Source organism: Lissotriton vulgaris, chromosome 4_1 (genome assembly GCF_964263255.1).
Source record: "Lissotriton vulgaris chromosome 4_1, aLisVul1.2, whole genome shotgun sequence".
NCBI lineage: Eukaryota > Metazoa > Chordata > Amphibia > Caudata > Salamandridae > Lissotriton > Lissotriton vulgaris.
The window spans coordinates 314,290,517-314,315,154 of record NC_141691.1 but is presented as its reverse complement, the minus strand read 5'-3'; the positions used below and the strand labels follow the sequence as shown (position 1 = coordinate 314,315,154).

Here is a 24,638-nt window from a genome sequence, read left to right as displayed (position 1 = left end):
AGAAGGTGGAAGCACAAGGTTTAGAATACAAACAGACACTTTAAGAGACTAAGTGATAAATCATTTACCTTGAGGAAGAACTTGAAAATATTGCCAAGGATTCAAGAACAGAACACAAGAACAAGAAAAAAGAATCCGAAGATGGCACCCAAAGGTGGGAGCTTCCGCAGGAAGCTTGCTGACGTCACAGGAAGTACACCAAAAGGTGGGACGCCGACGCCCACCTGGGCTACAAAAAAAAAAGACTACTATTCCGGACCCAACCACTAGACCGCAGAATAATGCACAGCATAGTGAATCCAGAAAGATCTTCAAGCTGCAAAACTACAACAACAGGTAAGAAACTATTCGTTACTCAGAAAGCATGCTTTTTTGATGAATTGTAAAACCATTTAGCAGTTTTAGCTGTTTTCTGAGATATTTATGGTTAAAAAAAGGTGTCCGTTGATGAGCAGCTTGGTTGGTTATAACACTGTTTGAAGAATATGCCTGAAATTTAGTAGACACTTAGTATGTTCAGATTTCTATTGGTATTTCCAGATTTGTAAATGTCAATGAAGGGAGGCTATCCAAATTAAGAGGGGGTGTTCATTTGCTAATACGTTTGGCAGTGTGTGATGAATATGCACACAATTTGGCTGCAGCTAGGAAGGGTTTGTTTTCTATTAGTATGCCAAGTTTAGAGCCAAGCCATAAAGACGGGGCAACGTTAACGAGGGGATGTCCAAACAATTTGGGGGGCTGAGTTGCAAATAGGAATGAGATTAAACATATTTTTGATTTACTAATAACTTAGGCATCTTTTTGTGATGGATCTATATGAAACATGGCAGGGACTTAGCAAGTTTAACCTCCTTTTAGTATTTTTTATTTCATGCAGAACGAAGAAGGGGGTCTAAAAAGCCTGGGAGGTTTGATATTGTATGCCACCTTTTGTCACTATCAACACGAGAAACCTTCTTCCTACACCCCTAGTATACACTAAACATTAATACCATACAAAAATATTCTTTGGTGGGGTATGGACCAGTTACATTACCTGGCTCCTCTGGGGTGTCTAATTTTTTAAAACCTGGCAACTCCTAGAAGGTTTAGTGATTTTATGGGGAGAAAAGGGACACATCACTCAAGTCACCATTGTTAGTCTATTTGATTGCTTGTCCCAACTGGTTTTGCTTTCTTTATAGGCGTATCTCCTTCATTTGCAAAAACATCAACTTCATACAATTCTTACACGCCGAAAGAAAGACATAAAATAACCCTCTGCTGATTATTTTATCAGGCCCTCAAAAGAAGGGGGGATATGACCCCACACTCATAGGTCACTCGACCCCCCAGTAAAAATGCATATAGGGAACTGTTAACCCCTTTAATAATCCATTCCCTGGTACAAGGTTAAAGCCCACATCACATGTCCTGACCAATTGTTATGGGTGACCAATATATTTCATTGACATGTTGTGCCCCAATCCTGTTTCGCTTTTGGCTTGCTGCCATTTTGTTGTTTGTTGGTATGCCTCCCAGCCCGGCTCTCCACCCCGCTCCCGCCTCCCAGCTGCTCCTCCCTCGCTCCGCCCCCCTCCACTATCCACTTATGTCAGAACAGCCTACGCGCAGCTTTCACGCGCAGCGGACGCGCACCATGCGCGCCGAAGGTGCGCCAAAGGTAAGCCTGTCTACGCCCGTCCACGCCTGGACCGCGCCCAGCGCCAAACCCCCTGGCCCCCGCAAAATCCACTCCTCCCGCATTACGTACGACGCCGCAACCCTCTCAGCACTCAACCCCGGCCGTCTCCCAGACTGCTACCAAGCCGCCCCAGGACACTCCCATGGACCCTTCACCTGCCACTCCTGCAAGTACGACTGCATCAGAACCCACACCAAATCCACAAACTCCAAACAGAGCTCCGTAACTAACCACCTGAAGTGTATCCTGCTCAATACCCGCTCGGGTTCACAAACAAGCAACTGAACAATGGAACCTACTAGACACCACATCGCCGGACGTCACATTTCTTACAGAAACCTGGATGAACGCCTCATCAGCGCCCGACATCGCCATAGCCATCCCGGACGGCTACAAGATCATCCGAACGGACCGCATCAACCAAACAGGTGGAGGCATCGCCATCGTCCATAAGAACACCATCCGAATCACGACCAGTTCTGACGACACCCTCGCAGCTGCCGAACACCTTCACTTCCAGATTCACATCGACCCCAAGACCACACTCAGAGGCACCCTCATCTACAGGCCACCAGAACCCCGCACACAATTCAGCGAAGACATCACTGACTTCATCGGCCCACATGCCCTTCCCTCCGAGGAATACATTCTACTGGGAGACCTCAACTTCCACCTGGAAAAGAACAACGACCGCAACACCACCACCCTTCTGGACAACCTCGCCAATCTCGGACTCAAACAACTTGTTGACACACCCACCCACTATGCCGGGCACAAGCTCGACCCAATCTTCACCTCCAGCAAACACATCTCCTTCAACCATGCCACAGGACTCCATTGGACGGACCACAGCTGCGTTCACTTCAACTAAAAAAAGACCACGAACCACAACCACCCACAACCAATTCCCCGCAGAAACTGGAACAAAATTACCACCGACCAGCTCTTCACATCGCTTCACCAAAACCCTCCTGCCAAATCACTGGACCCAAATCAAGCAGCCATCAACCTCACACAATGGATCACCCACAGCGCTGACAAATTAGCTCCCTTGAAAAACCATAAAATCAAACAAGATAGTAAAAAAGCCCCCTGGTTCAATGATGACCTTAAGAAATCCAAGAAGATCTGTCGCACTCTCGAGAAAACATGGTGAAAAAACCCAACCACAGACAACATGACCACCCTCAAGAACGCCACCCGCAAACACCACCAACTGATCAGATCCACCAAGAAATCAGCATTCAAGGATGGACTCGACAACAACGCCCACAACAGCAAAAAACTATTCAACATCGTCAAAGAGTTTACCAACCCCACCGCCGGCACCAACGACATCACTCCCTCTCAAGACCTCTGCGACTCTCTAGCCTCGTTCTTCCACAACAAAATCGCTGACATACATAACCGCTTTGGCGACCAGCCCACCCCACCCACCTCCAAACAAAAACCCCCCACCAACAACCTTTGCGCCTGGAACCCAATCACCACTGAAGACACCATCCGCTTGATGAACTCCATCCACTCAGGATCGCCAACCGACCCATGTCCCCACCACATTTTCAACAAAGCAGACTCCATTATCGCACCCCTTCTCCGAGATGTCATCAACGGCTCCCTCAACTCCGCCACCTTCCCGGAAAGCTGGAAACATGCCGAACTCAGTGCCCTCCTGAAGAAACCTACAGCAGACCCCACCGAACTTAAGAACTACCGCCCCATCTTGCTCCTCCCATTCCCTGCCAAAGTCATTGAGAAAACCGTCAACAGCCAGCTCGCCGCCTTCCTCGAATCCAACGGCTCCCTCGACCCTTCACAGTCCGGCTTCCGAGCCAAACACAGCACCGAGACCGCCCTCATCGCAGCAACAGACGACATTCGAACTCTACTGGACAACGGAGAAACAGCTGCCCTCATCCTACTTGACCTCTCCGCAGCCTTCGACACAGTCTGTCATAGCACCCTTATACAACGCCTCAGCAACGTCGGAATACAAGGAAAAGCATTGGACTGGATCATCTCGCTCCTCGCCAGAAGAACCCAGAGAGTCCGCCTCCACCCTTTCAAATCGGAAGCCACTGAAGTCATCTGCGGCGTTCCACAAGGATCATCACTCAGTCCCACCCTCTTCAACGTATACATGAGCCCCCTCGCATCCATTGCGCGCCAACACAACCTCAACATCATCTCATACGCAGACGACAACCAGCGGATCCTCTCCCTCACCAAAGACCCAAACTCCGCCAAAACCAACCTACACAATGGGATGAAAGAAGTGGCCGAGTGGATGAAGAACAGCCGTTTAAAACTGAACTCTGACAAAACGGAAGTCCTCATCTTAGGATCATCCCCCTCCACTTGGGACGACTCATGGTGGCCACCGGCCCTGGGAAACGCACCCAAACCAACGGACCACGCACGTAACCTGGGCTTCATACTAAACCCCTCCCTCTCGATGACCAGACAAGTTAACGCCGTCTCATCATCATGCTTCAACACCCTACGTATGCTCAAAAAAATCTTCCGCTGGATCCCCACCGAAACAAGAAAGATGCTCACCCATGCACTAGTCACAAGCCGACTGGACTACGGAAACACCCTTTACGCCGGAACCACAGCCAAACTACAGAAAAACTCCAACGCATCCAGAACGCCTCCGCTCAACTCATCCTAGACATCCCCCGCCAAGCTCACATTTCCGGCCACCTGAAAGACCTCCACTGGCTCCCCGTCAACAAGAGAATAACGTTCCATCTCCTCACTCACGCACACAAAGCCCTTTACGACCTAGGACCCGAATACCTCAACACACGCCTGACCTTTTACACCCCCACACGCCAACTACGATCGTCCAATCAAGCCCTCGCCGCGATTCCACGCTTCCAAAGATCCACCATGGGTGGAAGATCCTTCTCCTACTTAGCGGCCAAAACGTGGAATTCTCTCCCCACCCACCTCCGCCTTACACAGAACCACCTCTCCTTCAGAAAACAACTAAAAACCTGGATATTCGATAAGTAACATACCCCCCCTCCCTCAAGCACCTTGAGACCCTCTGGGTGAGTAGTGCACTATACAAATTTTTAACTTGAACTTGAAAGTCCGTCTGACTCCATCTTGGTAAATGGAGGTCACCATCTTCCTTAACTTAGATAATGGACATCACTATATTCACTGACTTATTCAGAATTATTGTCATGTCTGCTGTTAGACTAAAATGTCACCCAAATGTATCTTTCTGGGAACAGAAAAAACAGAAAAAAGCCAGGTTTCTCAAACGTGTTTTTTTTAAATTATAGCTCCAAATCCGTCTTCACCATTAAAAAGGATTTAAAATTACCATTCGTTTAAATGGAAACAGAATATCTGTAGCTGCTCCCAATCTGAAGTTAGCATTTATTTAAATGTAATAAGGAAACCCAGTGTTACTCTATGGGGAAGATAGGTTTTACAACAGTGACAGAGCAGATTAAAACAGCTATGCAGGCCTACAGTGTCAGGCCTGAGACAAGTTTTGCAGTGCTACTTTAGTGGGTGGCACAATGAGTACTGCTTCCCACTAGCAGCATTTAATTTACGGGCCATGTGTACATGGATTACCATTTAGTTGGGACGCTCGCAGCCGTGTACTAGGGAGGCTGTTTCTGACCACTCTTGGCTATTTACCTGCATTTTGGAATCCCTGCCTGTTTGAAACCAGACCCTGTTTGATGAATTGTGCCGACCAGGGCCGACTTCTTTTGAACCAGCGAGGGAGCGGGACTGCGAGTCCCAGGAGTCCGTGCGTGTTTGAGATCAAACACACCTGGGACTCTTCCCGCCCCTCTCCTCCTCCACGCAGTTATCTACGGCTCGCAGCACCCACTCCGCGGGGGCCGCTCGCAGCCGTGAACTAGTGTGGCTGTTTCTGACCACTCTTGGCTATTTACCTGCATTTTGGAATCCCTGCCTGTTTGAAACCGTACCCTGTTTGATGAATTGTGCCGACCAGGCTGACTTCTTTTGGACCAGCGAGGGAGCGGGACTGCGAATCCCAGGAGTCTGTGCGTGTAGGAGATCAAATGCACCTGGGACTCTTCCCGCCCCCCCCTCCTCCTCCACGCAGTTATCTACGGCTCGCAGCCGTGTACTAGGGAGGCTGTTTCTGACCACTCTTGGCTATTTACCTGCATTTTGGAATCCCTGCCTGTTTGAAACCGGTGACTCAACCGGCACCGTGTCAGACGGTGCCCTCAAACAAGACAAATATCAATTCACAAACATCAGCAAATACACAGGAAAAGGACACTGACAAAGTGACGGGGGAAAGGCCAAGGAGGGCCCATGTGATAAACCTACCTCCTGAGTCAAGCCCCTATGTGATCGTATTAACGGGGGTACCAGAGCTTCAACATAGTAGTCAAGAGTCTTTTTCATGTTTGAACAATAAAGTGGCCTTCTGGTTTAATAAAAACAGACCACTTCCCCCTCACATTAGAGCAGAAATTGTGATGGTGCGTCGGTTGGCATGGTTGGGTAACAGACCGAAAACCATCATAGGGGATTGTGTCGTCATTTTTAAAGATCCCCAGATAGTGGATTATATCAACGCCTGGAATGACAGCTATAAAGAACCTGGCTCCCATACAGAGCCTAGGCCTCTGTCCTTCTTTTACCCTCCACCGACCTATTTAGACAACGGCGGGTCTTGGAATAGGGTAATTTATAACCATCACAGAAGGGCTGTAAGTTATTATCCTGGACCTTTAGACAGCCAGTATAATTATCATGATAGATATGAAAACTATTTCCCTGGACCATTAAGCTCACAGTATTCCCTGCCTCTACAGAACAGATTTAGTACATTAGAGATGGTGGACTGACTGACCCGAAGTATGGATAGCAAGCAGTGTAACATGCTGAAGGATAATGGGAAGGGGAAAATGAGAGAGGAGATGATTACCTCTGACACAAATAATCAGGTTATTCAGATCCATAGTACCACGATAGGCATAGAAAAAGGGAAGGAGGGCATGGACCTCAGGGGTCAAAATTTAATATCCCTCTGTGACACTCAACATAATAACTTTGAGGGGGCAAATATTCAGTCACCGTCTATGCGAAGCCATAATAAAAGGGACAAGAGCAAACTTATTACCTTTGTGTCTTGGAATGTGGCAGGGTTATCAAACAAATTGAATGACCCGTTTTTTTGCCTTTCTTGACCCAATTTTATATTGTATGCCTCCAAGAAACATGGTAGATGGAGGAGTTACACATAAATGGGTATCGAACTTTCCACAATGCTGCAGTACCATCAAATAGGGGCAGGAACAAAGTAGGGCTTTGTGTGTACATTTCAAACACTTCCAAAGTTAGGGTCGGCAACCATAGTAGTATTTCGAAATACTTTCAGAGTGTGTAGCTGACTTTTGAGGGACAAGAGACTATAAGTTTGATGAATTTTTATAACAATGTCCCTATTGAGAAATTGACAAATGTTTTAGAATATCTTTAACATTCAATATTAAAATCTGATGTGGATTGTTACACGGGGAATCGTCTTGTTTGGGTGGGAGATTTTAACTGTTTTTGTGTCCGAATGGCTATGCAAATATATGTGGGCTACTTAACAAGGAAGGTGATCCTTGCAGTCTCTTTGTCCATTCCCTGACTGGGAACCTAGTGAATATTCTGATGTTTGAGATGGATCTAGGTTTTGCAAACAAAGTATGTACCCCGCAGGTTGACTTTTCATCTACATATAATGGAAGGGGCTGTAATTCCTTGATAGATTTTGTTTTGGTCTCAAATTGCATTTCGACAAATGTGGTGAACTTTGAAACAGCCGAAATTGCAATTAGCGACCATTACCCTATTAATTTCTCCCTTGATATTGAAGTAACGTCTCAGGGGAAAAATCTAATTGTAAATATCCTGTATTGTCATAGGATAAATCTAGCTAAAAGAAATGGTTATTCACTTAAGTGGAATAAGATTGAGCCAGTAAGGTTTATCCAAAGCCTAGTAAAGTCTAAGCTAAAGGATTTCATGACTTGTCTCACAGAAACAAATGAAGGAGTGGTCGTTACTTCGGCCTTCTGTAACATCACGGAGGAAATTAGTAAATCCCAGGAGGGCTCACTTAAGAAATCAAATGGGGACAAGCCCGAGGGCATGTTCAATCATGAATGTAGTAAAGCCCATGTGGCCTTAAAGGTAGCACTTAAGGGAGTTCCAAAATCGGTTGTGGAGATTAAAAAAGCTAGATTTACTTATTATAATGCTATAAAGAAAAGGAAACAGGAAATAAAGGGGGAGGCATGAAATGCCCTTCATCAAGCTTGTCTTCAGAAGGATAATATTAGCTTCTGGAAGATGGTTAATGCACCATTCTTCGCAGAAAGGTCTAGGGATGTTATAGAAATAGCTATAGCAGAAGATGTCTGGATTTCATATTTTACCGGACTCTATAAAAAGGATAACCTCCCCATGATCAGAGAGATCGAAACCCGAGTGGAAGATGTTGATGATCCTGACGATAATCCAAGGGGTCTGTTTCCACTGGATTTAAGGTTTGAATTAAATGAGGTGGAAATAGCGATCTGTGAAAGTTCAGGCGGCAAAGCACCAGGACCGGACGGGGTACCGGTAGACATTTTTAAATCTAATATTAATTTATGGGCCCCGCTATTCACAAATGTTTTAAATTCCGCAAATAAAACAGGGTTATTTAAATCATGGGAGGAAGCGATACTGGTCCCTATTTTTAAAAAAGGGGGATCGTGATGACCCCAAATGTTATAGGCCTATCTCGTTATTGGATTCCTTAACCCCTTCGATGCTGATGACGAGCTCAGCTCAACATCACCCACGGGTGTCGTGTGCTGATGGCGAGCTGAGCTCGTCATGGTGCCACTAAAATGGCAATTTCCAGCACAGGGGGGGGGGGAAACGCCTAGCAGCCAAGTGGTTAATGAAAGCGGCAGGGAGGGTCATTTTAAATAGACTCCAAGATTGGGCAGATGCTTCAAGTATGTTATCTAAATTTCAATAGGGTTTTAAATCTGGCCTGGGGACAGTGGAGCAAGGGTTGAATTTAGAAACAATCATTGGGAAATATGTGGTTGCGAAGGTAGATAAGTTGCTTTTAGTTTTTGTAGACTTAAGCTCTGCTTTTGACTGCTTAAGTCACAAACTTTTATGGGAAACTTTATCCAGCTTGGGAGTTGACTGGAGCTTATGGAATTTTATAAAAGAGCTATACAGGGGGGCTGGAGGAAAGGTTCGTTTTGGTTCTAAAGGAGAATGCACCTCGAAGTTCCCAATAAAAAAGGGAGTGCGTCAGGGATGCATCCTGGCCCCTTTTTTATTTAATGTATATATTAATAGTGTAGTATCTCATTTAGTGGAGTGTAAACAGGATTACCCCCAAATTGGGGGAAATCCTGCACCAATCTTACTATATGCGGATGACGCCGTGATTATGGCCAGGACCCAAGTGGGGCTTTAAAGGTCGTTACGGGCTTTCTCAGATTATATGGGGGAGAGAGGTTTGAAAATAAATAGTAGTAAAACCTTTAGTATGTGCTGCTCCAAAAAGAGGACTGCGCAGTGCAGTATCTCGCTCTCTGGGACAAGAATTGAAACCACAAAGACCTTCTCCTATTTGGGAACAATTTTTGACAAAAATGGCACATGGAATGCTGCTGCCAATGCTAGGAAATTTGCTTTCGCACAAGCCATTGGAGCAGTTAGAAATTTTGCTGTTAGGCTTGGAGGGCGTCCTGTAAACATATTATTGGACATTTACAGATCAAAGTGTATATCTACTGTTATTTACGGTGCAGGTTTGTGGGGTAATACTGACATAAGTGAGATCCAGTTATGTGAAAACGCTTTTGTGCGATACTTACTCGCAACACCCAAGTCCACCTCCACGTATGTTTGTCATCAGGAGCTGGGCTTGACGTACATAACTGACCTCATCAAAGTTAGCCCTATATCTTTATGGCACAAGATATGGGTCTCTAAGGAGACTGACTTGAATAGGGATGCCATCTAGATTGTATGAATTTGCAGGGGAGCCATAAAATTGAATGGTTTAAGTACATGAAGAAATTCCTAACGCATATTGGAAATCCGGAATTCTTTGCGAGCCCGCAGACCATGGCAGTAATCCCCAGAAAACGGCTGAAGGAATTGTGTTTAACTTTCTTGAAAAATAAAAGGTGGGAAGTAGAGGCCAAGAAAACCTCTGTGATTCAAAACCAACTAATGTTACAGAATGAGGGCATTCAGCATTATCTTGTGTGTATAAAAAGTAGTTACACTAGGATGATATTGACACGGTTCAGGGGAGGAAGTATATACAGGCTAGTAACCTTCCCTGTTGTAAACACCTGGTCAAGAACCCTAATACTGTGCCCATGCGATGGCGTTTCCCACCAATCCTTGATACACTCCATATTGTTTTGTAAATACTACACATTAATCAGGAAGAAGTACTCACTCCCACTGCTTAAGAAATGGGGACTTAGGCAATGTAGAACAGCTCTGCTTAGATTACAAATGTTGGGGGACGAGCTGACATTGAATGCAGTATCAATGTTTTTAAAGCATTTGTTAAGATTTAGATTATCAATGAATTGATTGATCTTAATCTTAGGTATTCAAATCGCTCTTCTGTTCATGACTTTGGTTTTAATGGACTGTATAATTCGTGTTTTTTAGTGGTGTTTTTTTAAAGTATGTAATGTTGTGCTATTCTGGATTCTGCATTTTGAACCCGAATAAAGCTACTTTTGACTTTGACTACTAGGGACTTATAAGTAAATTAAATATGTCAATAAGATGTAGGCCAATGTTGCTATTTTTCAAGTAGATGGCACAAGCACATAGTAGCAGGGGTAAAGTGCACAGAATCCTAATGCCAACTAAAACAAGTTCAGTCAAAATCAGGGAGTTAAGGCAAAATGTGTGGTGGAATACCACAACAAGGATATCGGGTCTAACGGTCTTGCTGGAGAAAACTTCCTTCCTTCACCGGTTTCCTGCCGGTGATAGGAATCCCATCTTTGGGATTTGTATTTGAACTTTAACATTAATTTTTCACTAAATATGCAGAAAAAGACTTTTTGCGATAAGCCATTTGCAGAGGAGACTTCACTATCAGCACTGCACTATCCCTTAGGGTGAACGCAAAGCTGAACGCAGCATTATTAGGGTCAATGCTGACTGCCATCAAAATAGGAAGAAGCAGTCCCTTCCCTTAATATGAAACTCAGAGGTCTGAATTGAAAGGATGAATAACAACACGGCGTCCTCTTAGGAACGATGAGATTGGCTCGGCAATCAAAAAGGCCTGGAATGCTTGCGCTAGCTAGTTGTTTGCCTGCATGTAAAGTCAAGTTATAGAGTGAGGATAGGTCATGATGCAAGTCACAGGAGACATCTTCAAATGCATGTAGGATCAGGTTATGTGGATGTTTTGAAAATATTGCTCACACGTTGCTTCATTTGCAGCAGTTAATTGACCCTTCTCTAATTGTACAGTCCTGCCCAACTACTGGACTGGCAACTATCACTTGTTAACACCCTAAGAAGAGGGCAGTAATGCTTATGAAGGATCTGGATGCATGGCCGTTATTTCAGACAAAAGATCCAAGGGGCAAACTAGTGGAATTCGGGGATGTCAATGTTTGAATGCATTTGATAGTGATGAATTCTGGGAATCTATTGCTTTCTAGATCTCTGGGTCCTGAAAATCTGCTGCTGAAGGGAGCTACTTTGAAGAATACCAAGAAGGTTTATGGTAAGCATGGCTGTGTTGTGTGTTATATAAAGAAACGTGCAATTAATTGAAGAAAACAGTCTAGAACTCATTCCTCGATGCCAAGACATACCAAAATCAGTTTAGAAAAAGAACAACGGTGGAGGATTCCCAACAGAACAGCACCTAGTCAAATATTCTCCCAAGATTAATTTAGACCCACACTTTAGTACATGGGACAATATGTGTGCACACTTCAAAAACACCCACCGTTACAATGTTGGTTCAAAACATGAACTATGAAATACTTTAAACAAGGTCAAGGTGCACCACTTCAAAGTTTGCAGAAACTGATAACTTTGATAAGGTTAACAGCAATAATCACATTAGTTGTTACTTGTGTTCTTTAAGAGTTCTTTTATTAAATTCAGTTGAGAGTGAAAAAACACACACAGGAGCTACAGCCGACGCGTTTCGTCCTCTTGGGACTTCTTCAGGGCAAGATAAAGGATAAGATAGTGTTCTTAGGTCTTCTCCCGTGGTTATTTGGGTACGTGGATATATCCGTAACGTTCTACTATGCTGAAAGGGGCATCCTGTTTAACAAATAGTTCTCTGTGGAGGAATCTGGTCTGTCACCTGACGGAGGAGGACGTTGTATTGCATGCTGATCTAGGAACCAGGGGATGCTTTAGCTCACTTTATTAAGATAGACAGACAGAACCTTCATCCCATGCCTACTACCCTGGTTCCAGCTCTATTTGGACTATCATCCATATTTTGATGAGAATTATAGCACAATATTGAAATACCTTTCATTTTATGAGTGTATTGGCAGAACGTGACTACAAACAGATACATACCGCCTAATAACAAGAACGGCTCTGACAGACCAGATTCCTCCACAGAGAACTATTTGTTGAACAGGATGCCCCTTTCAGCATAGTAGAACGTTACGGATATATCCACGTACCCGGGAGAAGACCTAAGAACACTATCTTATCCTTTATCTTGCCCTGAAGAAGTCACAAGAGGACGAAACGCGTCGGCTGTAGCTCCTGTGTGTGTTTTTTCACTCTCAACTGAATTTTATAAAAGAACTCTTAAAGAACACAAGTAACAACTAATGTGATTATTGCTGTTAACATACCAAAATCAGCTTTCATTTACTGGAGATTTTTTTCACAAATATGCGGTGCATTAGTACAGTTTTTATTCGTCACAGCTGGATTATTGTTTTAATACATCTTCTTAGCGCACAATACTAAAATATAAAGACAGTGTCTCTAGAATGGCATGGGACTTAACAGAATTTTCTGGAAGGGTGGGAATAAAAATATAAAACGTCTAGGAATGCAAGGAATATGAACCACTGAATGGTATGATGTGGAGTGACAGGGTGAAGTTGGGTTTACAAATAAATTAGTCATTTCCAACTGAATCCCTAGTGGAAGCCAGGTACAAATCCATAACATTTTTCTGCGATTTGAACCTTTAAAAAATACAGAAAACTACAGAAAAATGTACAACAAACAAATTCACATTTTATTTAATTCGCAAACCTAAAATCCTTTGAAATGCATTTACAGCCTGATTCATCAAAGACCCGTTTTGCGAGTCTTTAATAGCGATTCATAAGGAATCGCTATTACAGGCTCGCAAAACGGGATTCATGTAGGAATCGCAAAATAAAATGCGATTCCTACATATTCCTTATTTGCGATTAGCAAATTGCTAATCGCAAATAAGGAATAACTCCCCATTCATTCCTATGGGCCAAAAGGCCCATAGTAGTGAATGGGGAGTATTCTTTATTTGCGATTAGCAATTTGCTAATCGCAAATAAGATAGCGATTTAAAGGGTGCCAGGGGTGTCCAAAGGACACCCTGTAGCACCCCTTAAATACAAATTTAAACAGGTGTTGCGCACATACATGTCCAAAGGACATGTGTGTGTGCAACATGCAACTTAGAAAAATGCTTTTAAAAGCATTTTTCTAAGTTTTCGCTATTTACCACGAGGTTTGACCTCGCGGTAAATAGCGGGCCGAAATTGCGAATTCGCAATTTAAAAATGGATGATGAATTGCATTTAAGGAATCTCAAATAGAGATTCCTTAAATGTAATTCCTCGCAAAATAGCGAAATCGCTATTACCGATTTTGCATTTGGGATGATGAATCCCAAATGCAAAAATCGCACTCGCAAAGGGCCAGATTCTCAGAATCTGGCCCTTTGCGAGCGCAATTCAGCTTGATGAATCAGGCTGTTACTGCGCCATGAACTCTCTAATCCAAAACTCTTTATGTTGTACAGGAGTTGCAATCTACACTGGAATGGAAACAAAAATGGCTTTGAACTACCAGGGGAAGTCCCAGAAGCGCTCTGCGGTGGAAAAGTGAGTATGTTTAGTATTGAAGTGCGTTGTTTACTTTACACTTAAGATGTGTTGTTTAGTTTAGTTTCAAAGTGTGTTGCTCACTTTAGCTCAGCTTTGAAAGCAATTCCCAGTTGACCTGCTTTCAACTGCCCTAATTTAGTTTCGTACGTACATCCTTAAAATCGGTAAAATAAACTTTATACATTTTGTTGACATATTTTGGGTGTTATGTAAATATCGGTAAAATATTTTTTGTTAAGATCTCTGTTTCCTGCAGAACAAAAACATCACATTTAGAAGTTTTATATAAATAGGAGTGGAGCAAAGATGAACGCTTTACAAGTAGGAATCCCAAGCCATTTAGCCTTTCTTTAGCTTTCGATCTAATCGGAAAATTTTCAAAGTGGGTGTAGCAGAAGTTTTTGAATGAACAATGAAACTTCTGAATTACATTTTAAATGCGATGTGTTAATTGATTTGTTTGGAATTGCTGAATTATGTTTTAATTGTTTTTTGCTATTTGCAGTGTTTAATTTAGAATAAAAATAAGCTCATAATTTTTTTTAAGAAAACTGCTGCCTGCTTCTTCCATCTGAGCATGGCACTTCCATCATGGCCATAGCCCACTTCCACAACAGATGCGGCCCCCCCTCTCCATCCGCCCCCTGATCTCTATCCACTCTACTCTTGCTGTCTGTCTCCACTACTTTACTTTGTACCTCTTTTCAATCTTTCCTTTTTTACCCACATTTTGTTCATCATCTCAATCAGAGATAACAAAATCATAAAAACACACTTATCAAAAACGCATGATTTGCACAGGTTTTGAGACCAAACACTGGCGAGGTGCATCTTAAGACTCAAATTCCCGTTGATTCCCTTGTGAAGAACTTCGTTAGCTGATATAACCAGTGCATACCACGGTAGGGACACACAGATTACCATGTGGTAAACCTTCTCTTCCGTACAGTAAAGAACTCGGAGTTGGGTTGTAGACTTTTAAGCACCATGGATAAGGATTTCTTGGTTCCCTTGAAGATCAGTAGAACTCTCCACTGTCACTTCTTCCCCTGCTCTCTTTCTTCTGCCATCCTCTTACTTTTTACCTTCGCCCCATACGCCCTCGTCAGCTTGCCCTTTGCTTTAGTCCTTCTCTTTCCTTTTTCTGCTTTTCCCTGTCTTTTCTTTGCTCTACATCAATGTTTCTCTCCCCTTCTCTTTCCCTGTGCCTGATATGCTCTCCTCTCTTCTGTTCTTTTATTTTGTGTAACTGGTGTCTTCCCTCTTTTTTCATCTGTTCCACCCGCTCCACTTTCTCTCTTCTTTACTGCTGTGCTTTCTCCTCTGTCAGGCCATCACATGTCTCTTCTGTGCACGTTGTTTGCTGGTGCGTGTTTCCCGTTAACAACCCAGCTGCCTTTTACAGTGAAGACACAGGTAATTGTTGGTAAAATAGGGACAAAACACATGCCATGTAACACTTCGGCAACAGAAGAGTACCCACCTCCCCCAGTATCACCTGTACCACTCATCCCCCTCTGACACTATAAATTCTTGAAATATCACATTCTGAAGGCTTTCTCATCTGTGAGCACAGTTATCTATCAAGTGTTGATAAAGTTTCACTGTCCAGCCAACGTTCTGCATCACAAACAATTGTCTTCAATACATCCCTGTGAGGTATGCCTTTGCTGCATTGGGTCGGAGCAGGACTCCAGGGCCTGCAGTGACTATGCCCAGATGAACCTGTAGGCCATATGGGACTGTGAGGTGAAACTTCACGTCGCCAAGCACCCAAAGACGCACGCCTTATCGAACTGTTTGTGAAAGCTTAAAAAGAAGCAGAAGAAGTCAAAGCTGTAATCTGCCCCTTTCTGCCGCCCTCCAATTCATAGAGAGGGTGCAGTGGGGTCAGTGTACCTCACGGCCTCGCTTCCAAACACCTGAGGAGCCGATTTTAAATTTGAACCAATCCGAATTTCCGGGCCTGTTTTCAACATGGCAGCAAATGGAGGCCTTAAGGAGGGCCATGCTACACATACTTGGCATGCTTCCAGCTCCCTCTGCTGTGCCTTTGGGCCCCCACAATCCACAGAGGCCTGCCGGCGTTTCCCCCCTCAGCTCTGTCTGTGTCTCTCACTTGGTTCTGCACCGGCTTCGGTGCTAACTTTGGTTCTGGCACCACTCCTTGCACTGCCTCCTTATCATTGATGGCATTCCCGACTCCGCCAGCACCAGAAGAGGTTCCATTACTTATAGTGGTCTCCAAGTAGAGCTGGCAACGACTCGACCAAAGCTGCTCGCTGATGTCACTGGCCGCAGCCTATAACCTTCAACTCTGATACCTTGTCCTGCCATACTCTGAGGACAAGTGGTACGCCGAACTACAGGATGCCAGTGGTCCAGCCACTTCCCCAGACACTGGACTTGTCTCTCTCCAAGGTACTGCCACTGAAGAGAGGGCGTCTTTTGCTGGGGTCATGAGGTGGGCTGCAGAGGTCCTTAACCTACAGCTCCCTACAATGGAGGTCTAAACAAATGTCTTGACAGAGGTTCTTGAGGCTGGCCAGGCACCTACTGAAACTCTATTGCCATTCAATGAGGCCTGAACTTATACCTTCCTAGACACTTGGGTAAATCCATGTTCTGGGCCCTCAGTTCATAGACAGGTAGCTCATTGCAAAAGACTGATCTCGGGTGGTCCAAACATTTTGACACAACAGCTTATATTGAGAGCCTTGTGGTCCACTTGTGTCCACCAGCCAAATCAATGCTAGCACCTTTCATATGGAATGTTCTAAGCGCATGGAAACATATGGCAAGTTTATGTTTTCACCGGCTAGTCTTTCTTTGCACTCAATCACTGCCAGCTGCCTTCTATGCCGCTAGAGTCCTACCTTATGGTATGCAGTTAGTCAAATCCTGCTGGCAGTTCCAGAGGACCTGCTGGCATCTTTAGCCAAAATCATGAAGGAGGGCCTGGATGCGACAAGGTTTATACTGTATGGCCTCAATACATCTAACTGCTCGGGGTGAGTAAAGTGCACAAGTATGGTGCTTCTGCAGTCTACAGGCTTCTCCGGGGATAACCAATCATCTTTAATGGGCATGCCATTTGATGGCTCTCACATTTTTGATGCGAAAATGGGCTTGGACCTGAAGAAATTTAGAGAGGGTTGTGCCAAAGTGTTAACCAGACAACTTCCTCAGCAGTTTCACCTCTTTTGTGCCTATGCTTGGGGTTTTGAGTACCGCTAATGCCAGACCTCGCCACAATCAAAACAGCTTGCTCAGCCTTTTCTTGGCTAAGGTATCGGCACCCAGAGGAAATATTCTGAGAATCAGGAACAACATCTAGCTTAGTCACCTGCCTCTCCAACAACAACTGCAAACTGCTTTAGTTATGAAGTAGTTAGGATCAGATACTTTGCTTAAGAGTAGCATGAAATTTCGTTAGACCTATGGGTCCTCCGACTTAGCAAGTAGGGCTACACCATTCTATTTCTTTCTACTTTGCTGCACTTGCCAACCCTTCAATGCAGCTGATGGAGGAAACATGTCCATTTTGTAACAGGAAAAGCAGGCTTTTTTGGCACATTTAGCCATAGAGAGGTTTACGGGCTCAGAAATAGGAACTGAGTGTTATTCCCACTACTTCCTTGTGCCGAAGAATAATGTACGCCTTCATCCTATTTTATATTTACAAACTTTCAAAGCCTTCCAGCGGAGGACAAATTCCAGAAGCTCACTCTGGCCCAGGTCTTGTCTGCCCTAGATCCCGGAGACTGCAGGTAACATTGAACCTACAGGATGTATATTTACATATTCCTATCCTGCAGGCCAAAAGATGATATCTGAGTTCACGGTGTGCCGGGATCATTTGCAATTTGAAACGTACTTCTTTGGGCTTACCGTTGCCTCTCGGCTGTTCACAAAAGTGATGGCACTCGTCGCAGCACATCTTTTTTTTTTTTTTTTTTAAACTTTATTGTCAGGATAACCAACATCACATTCATTTCCACATATACAATCCACATTTGCATGTCAATGTATTTTGCAATCTTGAGAAGCAGTTCAAACATGTTATTTTCTATCCTATTACGTTTGCCATCACGATTCGTGCCTGGAGCAATCATGACCAACCAATGTACAGTACCCCTGTCTTATCCTCATAGTATTCTCACATGTTGGTCCATGAGTAGCCCATTCTTGGAATGTGTATTTGCTCCCAACATTTCAACTTTTAGATATAATGAAAACAATAAAACCCAACTAAGGTCATCATTTGGCAATGGTTATCTCCTTACACAGTCTGCGGTCGGTCATTCCACATGTGTCTTCACATTCCCATGGTATCATTGTAGCTCTGCCCCCTCCCGGCACACATCAGCACTCAACAAGTAGACCTACGCCATCTAGTCCTCATCTTCCTCAGATTCCAAGTCCCCACCTTCTGGCAACGGTTCACATGGTTCCCCCCTATATTTGTTCCAACGCGTCCACACCCTATTCCATTTACGGGGGCAAGCTCGTAGCACATACACCGCCCTCTCTTTTACCATTAGGAGGTCCATGTTCCTGATCCACCCAGCTACCGTAGGAAGTTCCGGGGCACCCCATTTCTGCGCAATGTCTCTTTTGGCCACTGTCACAGCCAGCGTAACCCACAGCTGTCCATACCTGTCCAGGTCGTTAGGGTCCCAAATGTTTAGCAAGCACTTACGGGGTTCAGGCAGGACTGACACTTCCATTGCTTGGGAAACCGTGCGCATGATTTGTCTCCAGACTTCTTGGATCCGCGGGCAATCCCACAAAGTGTGGAGCAGAGTACCTTCATCTCCGCAGCCCCTGAGGCAGTAAGGGTGCGGCGCCCTCTGTATTGTATGTAAAAGTGGTCTAGTGTAGTAAGTGCGGTGCAGAATCTTGAGCTGTACTAATCGGAACCTGGCCGATATGCCTACTTCACGCGGTGATGCAAGCGCCTCGTTCCATTCCGTCTCATCCATCTCCCCCAGTTCCCCCACCCATTTCTCTTTAAGCTTCAGTGTGGGGTCCGGTAAGTTGTTAACTAGTTTTTTATATGTGAGGGAGGTTGCTTTATGTTCCATGAAATCAGTCAGTAGTCTGTCCTCCATTGGTGATGATTCCGGGAGTGTGGTGTCGGGTGGAATTGCCTGTAGTAGTGCGTGTCGGATTTGCATATATCTGACTGTCTCAGTGGGGCTTAAACCGTACTGTTGTTGGAGTTGGGAAAGTGCAACCACCGTACCTCCCTCCCAAAGGTCCCCCACCACTGAAATTCCTATGTTGTCCCACTGTGTGAATCCCTTACAGGACCTCAGGTTCCCCAGCGCTTTAGTGTCCCACAGCGGTGTTAACCTGGTGATTTTGCCTTTCCAACCCAGACGTGATTGTGCTGTGTGCCATAGTGTCGCCGTGTGAAGCGTCGGACCGATTAGGTTTTTAACTTGTGAGTAATTGTATAGCACCGCGAGCATGCCGTCTGTACCCAGCTGTGACCAGTCCGCCTTATATGCGGGGTCCCCCCGTGGGGTGTGGATCCATTGGTTAATTATTTTAAGTTGGGATGCCCAATAATATAGCTGGAGGTTGGGTAACGCAATTCCTCCCTCATACCAGCCCTTCACTAATTTATCATGCGCTATACGCGCTGGGCCATTGCTCCACAACAAGCTGGATACCAGTGCAGCGACTTGTTTAAAGTATCGCGGGCCCACGATATGGGGGAGTTCTCAAGTACATATAGAAACCGTGGGAGAGCCATCATTTTATATAGCGCTGCCCGTCCAAGGAGGGTCAGCGGTAGTGTGGCCCAGAATTTAACGTCCGCCCGTAGGCGTGTCAGAGGTGGCATCAAGTTCCTAGTATAGTACTCCGCAACATCAGTGGTAACGAAAATTCCCAGATATTTGAAGGAGGTGGATGAGATTTTTAGGGGACAGTCGTCACGTAACGTTGGGGCCGGGCCCCTTATTACGTATATTATGGATTTAGACCAATTCAGGGTATATCCCGACGCCTTGCCATGCTCATCGCACAGCGTCAGTAGGGCAGGGATCCCCTCGGTGGGATTGACCATGTAGATCAGCATGTCATCCGCATATAGGGAGACTTTGTCCTCCCACCCTTCCTCCCAGGTAATGCCGCGGAACAGTGGCGTCGCTCTAAGTAGGATTGCCAACGGTTCCAGCACCAACGCAAAGAGAAGGGGCGATAACGGGCATCCTTGTCTAGTTCCCCGCCCCAGTGGGAATGGCGGTGAAATGTGGCCATTCGCGACCACTTGCGTGACCGGTGACGTGTATAGTAGTCGTACCCAGGCAAGAAATTTCGGGCCGAAGCCCATTCGGGTCAGGACGGCGAACAGGTATTCCCACTCCACCAGGTCAAACGCCATCCTGGCGTCCAGGGACAATATTACAGCTTGGCCCGTAAGGAGATGTGCCCTCGCTAGCACCCCGTGTAGCCTCCGCAGGTTCAACGCCGTGCTCCGGTGAGGCATGAAGCCCGACTGGTCGGGGTGTATCAGGATGTGTAGGTGCTGTGTTAGGCGACCGGCTAGAAGTTTCGCCAATATCTTTGCCTCGATGTTGAGCAAGGAGATGGGGCGATATGAGGTGCATTCAGTTGGTGTTTTATCTGGTTTGGGAATGGCTACAATCGTGGCCGTGCGCTGATCGAGTGGGAGCATTGCCCTCTCTACACTATCATTATACATATCCAGCAGGGGTCTTGCCAGCACCGAGGCATTCGCTTTATATCATTCCACCGGTATTCCGTTAGGTCCCAGTGCTTTGCCGGATTGTAATGCCTGTATCGCCAATTGGATCTCGCCCTCTGTCAGATCCGTTTCTAGGTCTTGTTGTACCTCGTGTGGCAGCACAGGGATCTCGATGTGTTCTAACGAGGCCATTGCTTCCTGCTCCGTGACAGACCGCGCCGGGGTGTATATCCCCTGAAAGTGGCGTGCTAGGGTGCGCACAATGTGCTCCGGGTGTGTCTGTATCTTGCCCTCATGATCATATAGTCTCTGTATCCCTCTATTACTGCCGCCTCGCTTATCTAACCATGCCAGCATCTTCCCGGCCTTGTCTCCTACGTTATATATGCGGTGTGCGGTGCTTGCTAAGTGCCCTTTTGTAATCGCTGTCAGGTGAGCCTGATGTTGCAGTTGTCGGAGGTGTAGCGTATGGGCTGTGTCCGGGGTAGGGTCTAGCATGTGGGCCGTGTTCGCTGCGCCAAGCGCCAGTTCCAAGTTCGCAAGTTCCGTCTTGGAGTCCCTTTTATGTCCAGTGATTGCTGCTATGGCTGCACCTCGCAGGACCGTTTTATACGCCTCCCAGAGTATCGAGGGTGATGAGACCGTTCCTGCATTTTCAGCAAAGTATTGTGTTGTGGCCAGTTTGAGCTTTTTCCTGACTCCAGGAATCTGAAGATAATTGGGATAAATTGGGTATATTCTGGCGCGTTTCGACTCCCTGGTGGTGAGGTGTAGCAGGACTGGGGAGTGATCGGATATGCCCCTGGGTAGAATTTCCAGCTTGTCTATGGAGCCCAATCCTATCCCTAAAAGGAAGAAGAAATCAATACGCGAGAGGCTGTTGTGTGTGGAGGAGTAGTGCGTATATTGGTTCGCCGTGGGATGTAGTTGGCGCCAAGCGTCCGTGAGGCCCAGTGCGGTCAGGAAGCTGGGGAGGACCGTAGCCTCTCGTGGGCGGTTTCGTGTGGGGAAGGTGTCAAGCAAGGGGTCGGTGATAGCATTAAAGTCCCCCCCTATGAGTATGTCACCCTCCGGCAGATCAAGCAGAAATTGCCCAAGTGCCGGTAGTGCTGTGGAGTGCAACGCTGGGGGAATGTAGACCGACACCACATTAAGGGCTCTCCCCTCCCACTGTCCTGTAAGTGCCGCAAAGCGTCCCTGATCATCCGTCTTGTGGCTATGAACCAGAAAGGGTGAGTTTTTCTTAAGGAGTATCCCTGTGCCCCTGGAGCCCGTAGTAAATTCAGCATGAACTGCCATTGTGTACCCGCGTCTGTCTAGAGCCTTGCATGTAGTTCCTGCTAGGTGTGTCTCTTGAAGCAGAACCAACTCGGGCCCATGGCGTTTGACGGTTTGCAGTACCAAACCCCTTTTAATTTTATCCCCTAGTCCCCTGACGTTCCACGTAAGCAGTTTCAGTGGGGGTACAGTCGTCAGCGCATGGGTACCCTCAGTGGGTGCAGCTTGTTCTTGTTGTGCCATTTGTAGTTAAGACCATTGGCGCCCATGTGCAGCAGTGTGGCGCAACCTGTATGTAATGACGTGCGTCTGAGCACCAAGTGTGAATGACCAGCAATGTGACTGTGTTACTTATGTGAGTAGCGATGACCAAAAACAATAACAACAACAGTATAACTTCCACCCCCCCCACCCCCTCCCTGCTCCCCTGCTCCACGGACGATGTCCCGCCCGCTTCCCCAACTTGGCAGAGTGCTTAATCCCTTCCCTATCTATCTTACTTGCTCGTGGGGTGGTGAGTCCCCCACAGGCATCGGCCAATGCCCGCCCTACTCAGCTCCATCAGCTACGAGGTCCCAAGGGTTACAAGCGTGCCGGTCCATATGTGGCATAATCAATCAACCCCTAACAGGCTGGCCTGAGTCGAGAGGGTCCCTCTCTAGATCTGAGTCCAGTCCCGCTGCTCCGTCTTCCGTCGTAGGGCCAGTGGTTTGGTGTTCCGTCGTCCTCCCATTACATTGGCTCTGGCGGTCCCTGTGCGGCCTCTGGGGTTGGCCCACCTGCCTCCATCCATCTAGCCATTCTCGCGCCACCTCCGGTGTATCAAAAAACCATGTCTTTCCCTCGGCCACAATCCGCAATTTGGCGGGAAAAAGCATCGAGTAGGGCAAGCCCCTATCACGTAGCGTCTTTTTTACTTCCGTAAATGATTTTCGGCACCTGGCCACTTCCGCTGTATAGTCCGGAAAAAATGCCAAAGTCGAGTTTTGAATTTTCACCGGCGGTGCGACCCTCGCCGCCTGCAAGATGGCGTCTCTATCTCTGAAGTTGAACAGCCTGGCCAAGACAGGTCGCGGTGTAGCTCCCGGTTTGGCTGCACCCCCAGGTACCCGGTGCGCCCTTTCAACAGAGAAGAAGTTTGACAGGCCTTTCGGTTGCAGCTTGTTTTTAATGAGGTCTTCGATGTACAGGTCCATGGCGCCCTTCCCCTCCGATTCCGGAAGGCCTAGGATGCGGACGTTGTTCCTTCTGGAGCGTCCCTCTTGATCGTCGAGCTTGTCCTGCAGCTGTCTCGTGACCTTCTCCATTCGCTCCATCGCCACTTGCAGGTCCGAAGTGTCCTCAATAAGCGATTTCGTGACCACCTCCACTTGGGACACTCTCTCTGACATTTTCTTGAAGTCCGCTCGCAGCAGATTCACCTCGGTGGAAATAGTGCTCACTGTTGCTTTTACCTCAGTGAGGGTCCTCATAATATCCTCCAGGGTTACTTTCTCTGTCCCTTCTGTGTCCGGAGGTGTACCAGAGGATTTGCGCCCGCCGCCCTGAGAGTGTCTCTGCTGAGTATACGCAAATTTATCCAATTTTGCTTGCGTCGTCGCGCTTCTTGTGCCCTTGTTCGCCATGGCGTCGCGCTCACTGTTGTGCAGTCCGGTCTCCTCCGTAATCCACCTGTCGCCAGGCAGCGTTCGCTCAGATGGGGACTCTCCCGTCAGCAGGAGTTTGCACCGTCACCCGCAGCGCCCCCGTATAGCACGGCCGTGTGGTCACTTGTTTTGCTAGGAGGTCCGTCACAGTGCTTTCGCCGCGTGGTCCACCATGTGTGCACTCCGCTCCTGTTCGGTCGAGGTATCACGTCCAGCACCAGCGTCACACGGTTGCCCCGGCGCTCTCCGGGCAGGGAACACCCCCAAAGTAGTGTCAGGCTCTCGGTGCGGTTCTGTGCTGCCTCGCTAGGGTGGGTTCCCAATGAGGCTGTTGCCCCGTCCAGTAGTATAAATAGTGCAATATATGTCCCCTCGGGACAGATACCGTGTGGTGCGGGGCAGGGAGCAGCGCCCGCCCCCCCCGGTAGGCTCGTGTAAATGTCTGTTATGCTGATCTGTGGGCGCGCTGCTGGGTCCCCAGGTTTTTTGGGCTCACCTCTCAGTGGGAGCAGTATTCCCGATCTTCACTCTGTCCCCAAAATGGCGTCGCCGGACTCCATGAACCTTTCCACTTGTGAGGGAGCACACTCCGTGTGCGTTCGATAGACGCAGCCAGTCCAGGACGAAGCTGCCGATGCTCCTTCCACAGGGGCTCGCTCCGGTAACACGGAGCGGTGAGTCACGCCTTTTTGCGGTGTGCCGCGGGTGCCGGCTGGTATCGCCGCGACTCACCCCGGCAGGGGGCACTTCCGCCCGGCTCCGTCAGTTACGCTGGCCCGGTGCTGCTGGGCAGTTAGAAGCCCCAGCAGTCCGTCTTAGAACGGAACACTTCCCGGCGTCAGATTCGCTGCGGGAGCGGATCAGTGGGTGCCGCTTGGGTTCTGGAGCCGATGTCGCTCCTTCGAGCGGGCGCTGCCAAGGATTTTAGAACGGATTTATGTACAGGCCGTTATGCCTTGCGGAGCTCCCCGTTCAAGCTGCCGCCATGCTCGGCAGTTGGCCACGCCCTCGCAGCACATCTTTAGAGGTTAGTGGAGCCATTGTTCCCATACCTATAGGACTGGCTGTTGAAGACAGGCTCAAATCTCACCTCATTGGGGTTCACTATAAACCTGCTGAGTCACATGTGACTCCTTCGCAGATACTCCCATTCA

At 46.9% G+C, this 24,638-nt stretch overlaps 1 protein-coding gene across 5 annotated transcripts in view; it reads left to right on the top strand.

Moving 5' to 3' along the window:
- The window catches only part of ATP11C (ATPase phospholipid transporting 11C (ATP11C blood group)), an 828,266-nt gene that overhangs the window by 452,484 nt on the left and 351,144 nt on the right, over positions 1–24,638 (top strand). For all 5 annotated transcript variants that reach the window (XM_086918646.1, XM_086918644.1, XM_086918645.1 and 2 more), the window contains exons 9-10: positions 11,416–11,480; positions 13,755–13,836. In XM_086918646.1, coding sequence (XP_086774772.1) covers positions 11,416–11,480; positions 13,755–13,836 — 147 coding nt within the window. The remainder of the gene's footprint in view (positions 1–11,415; positions 11,481–13,754; positions 13,837–24,638) is intronic.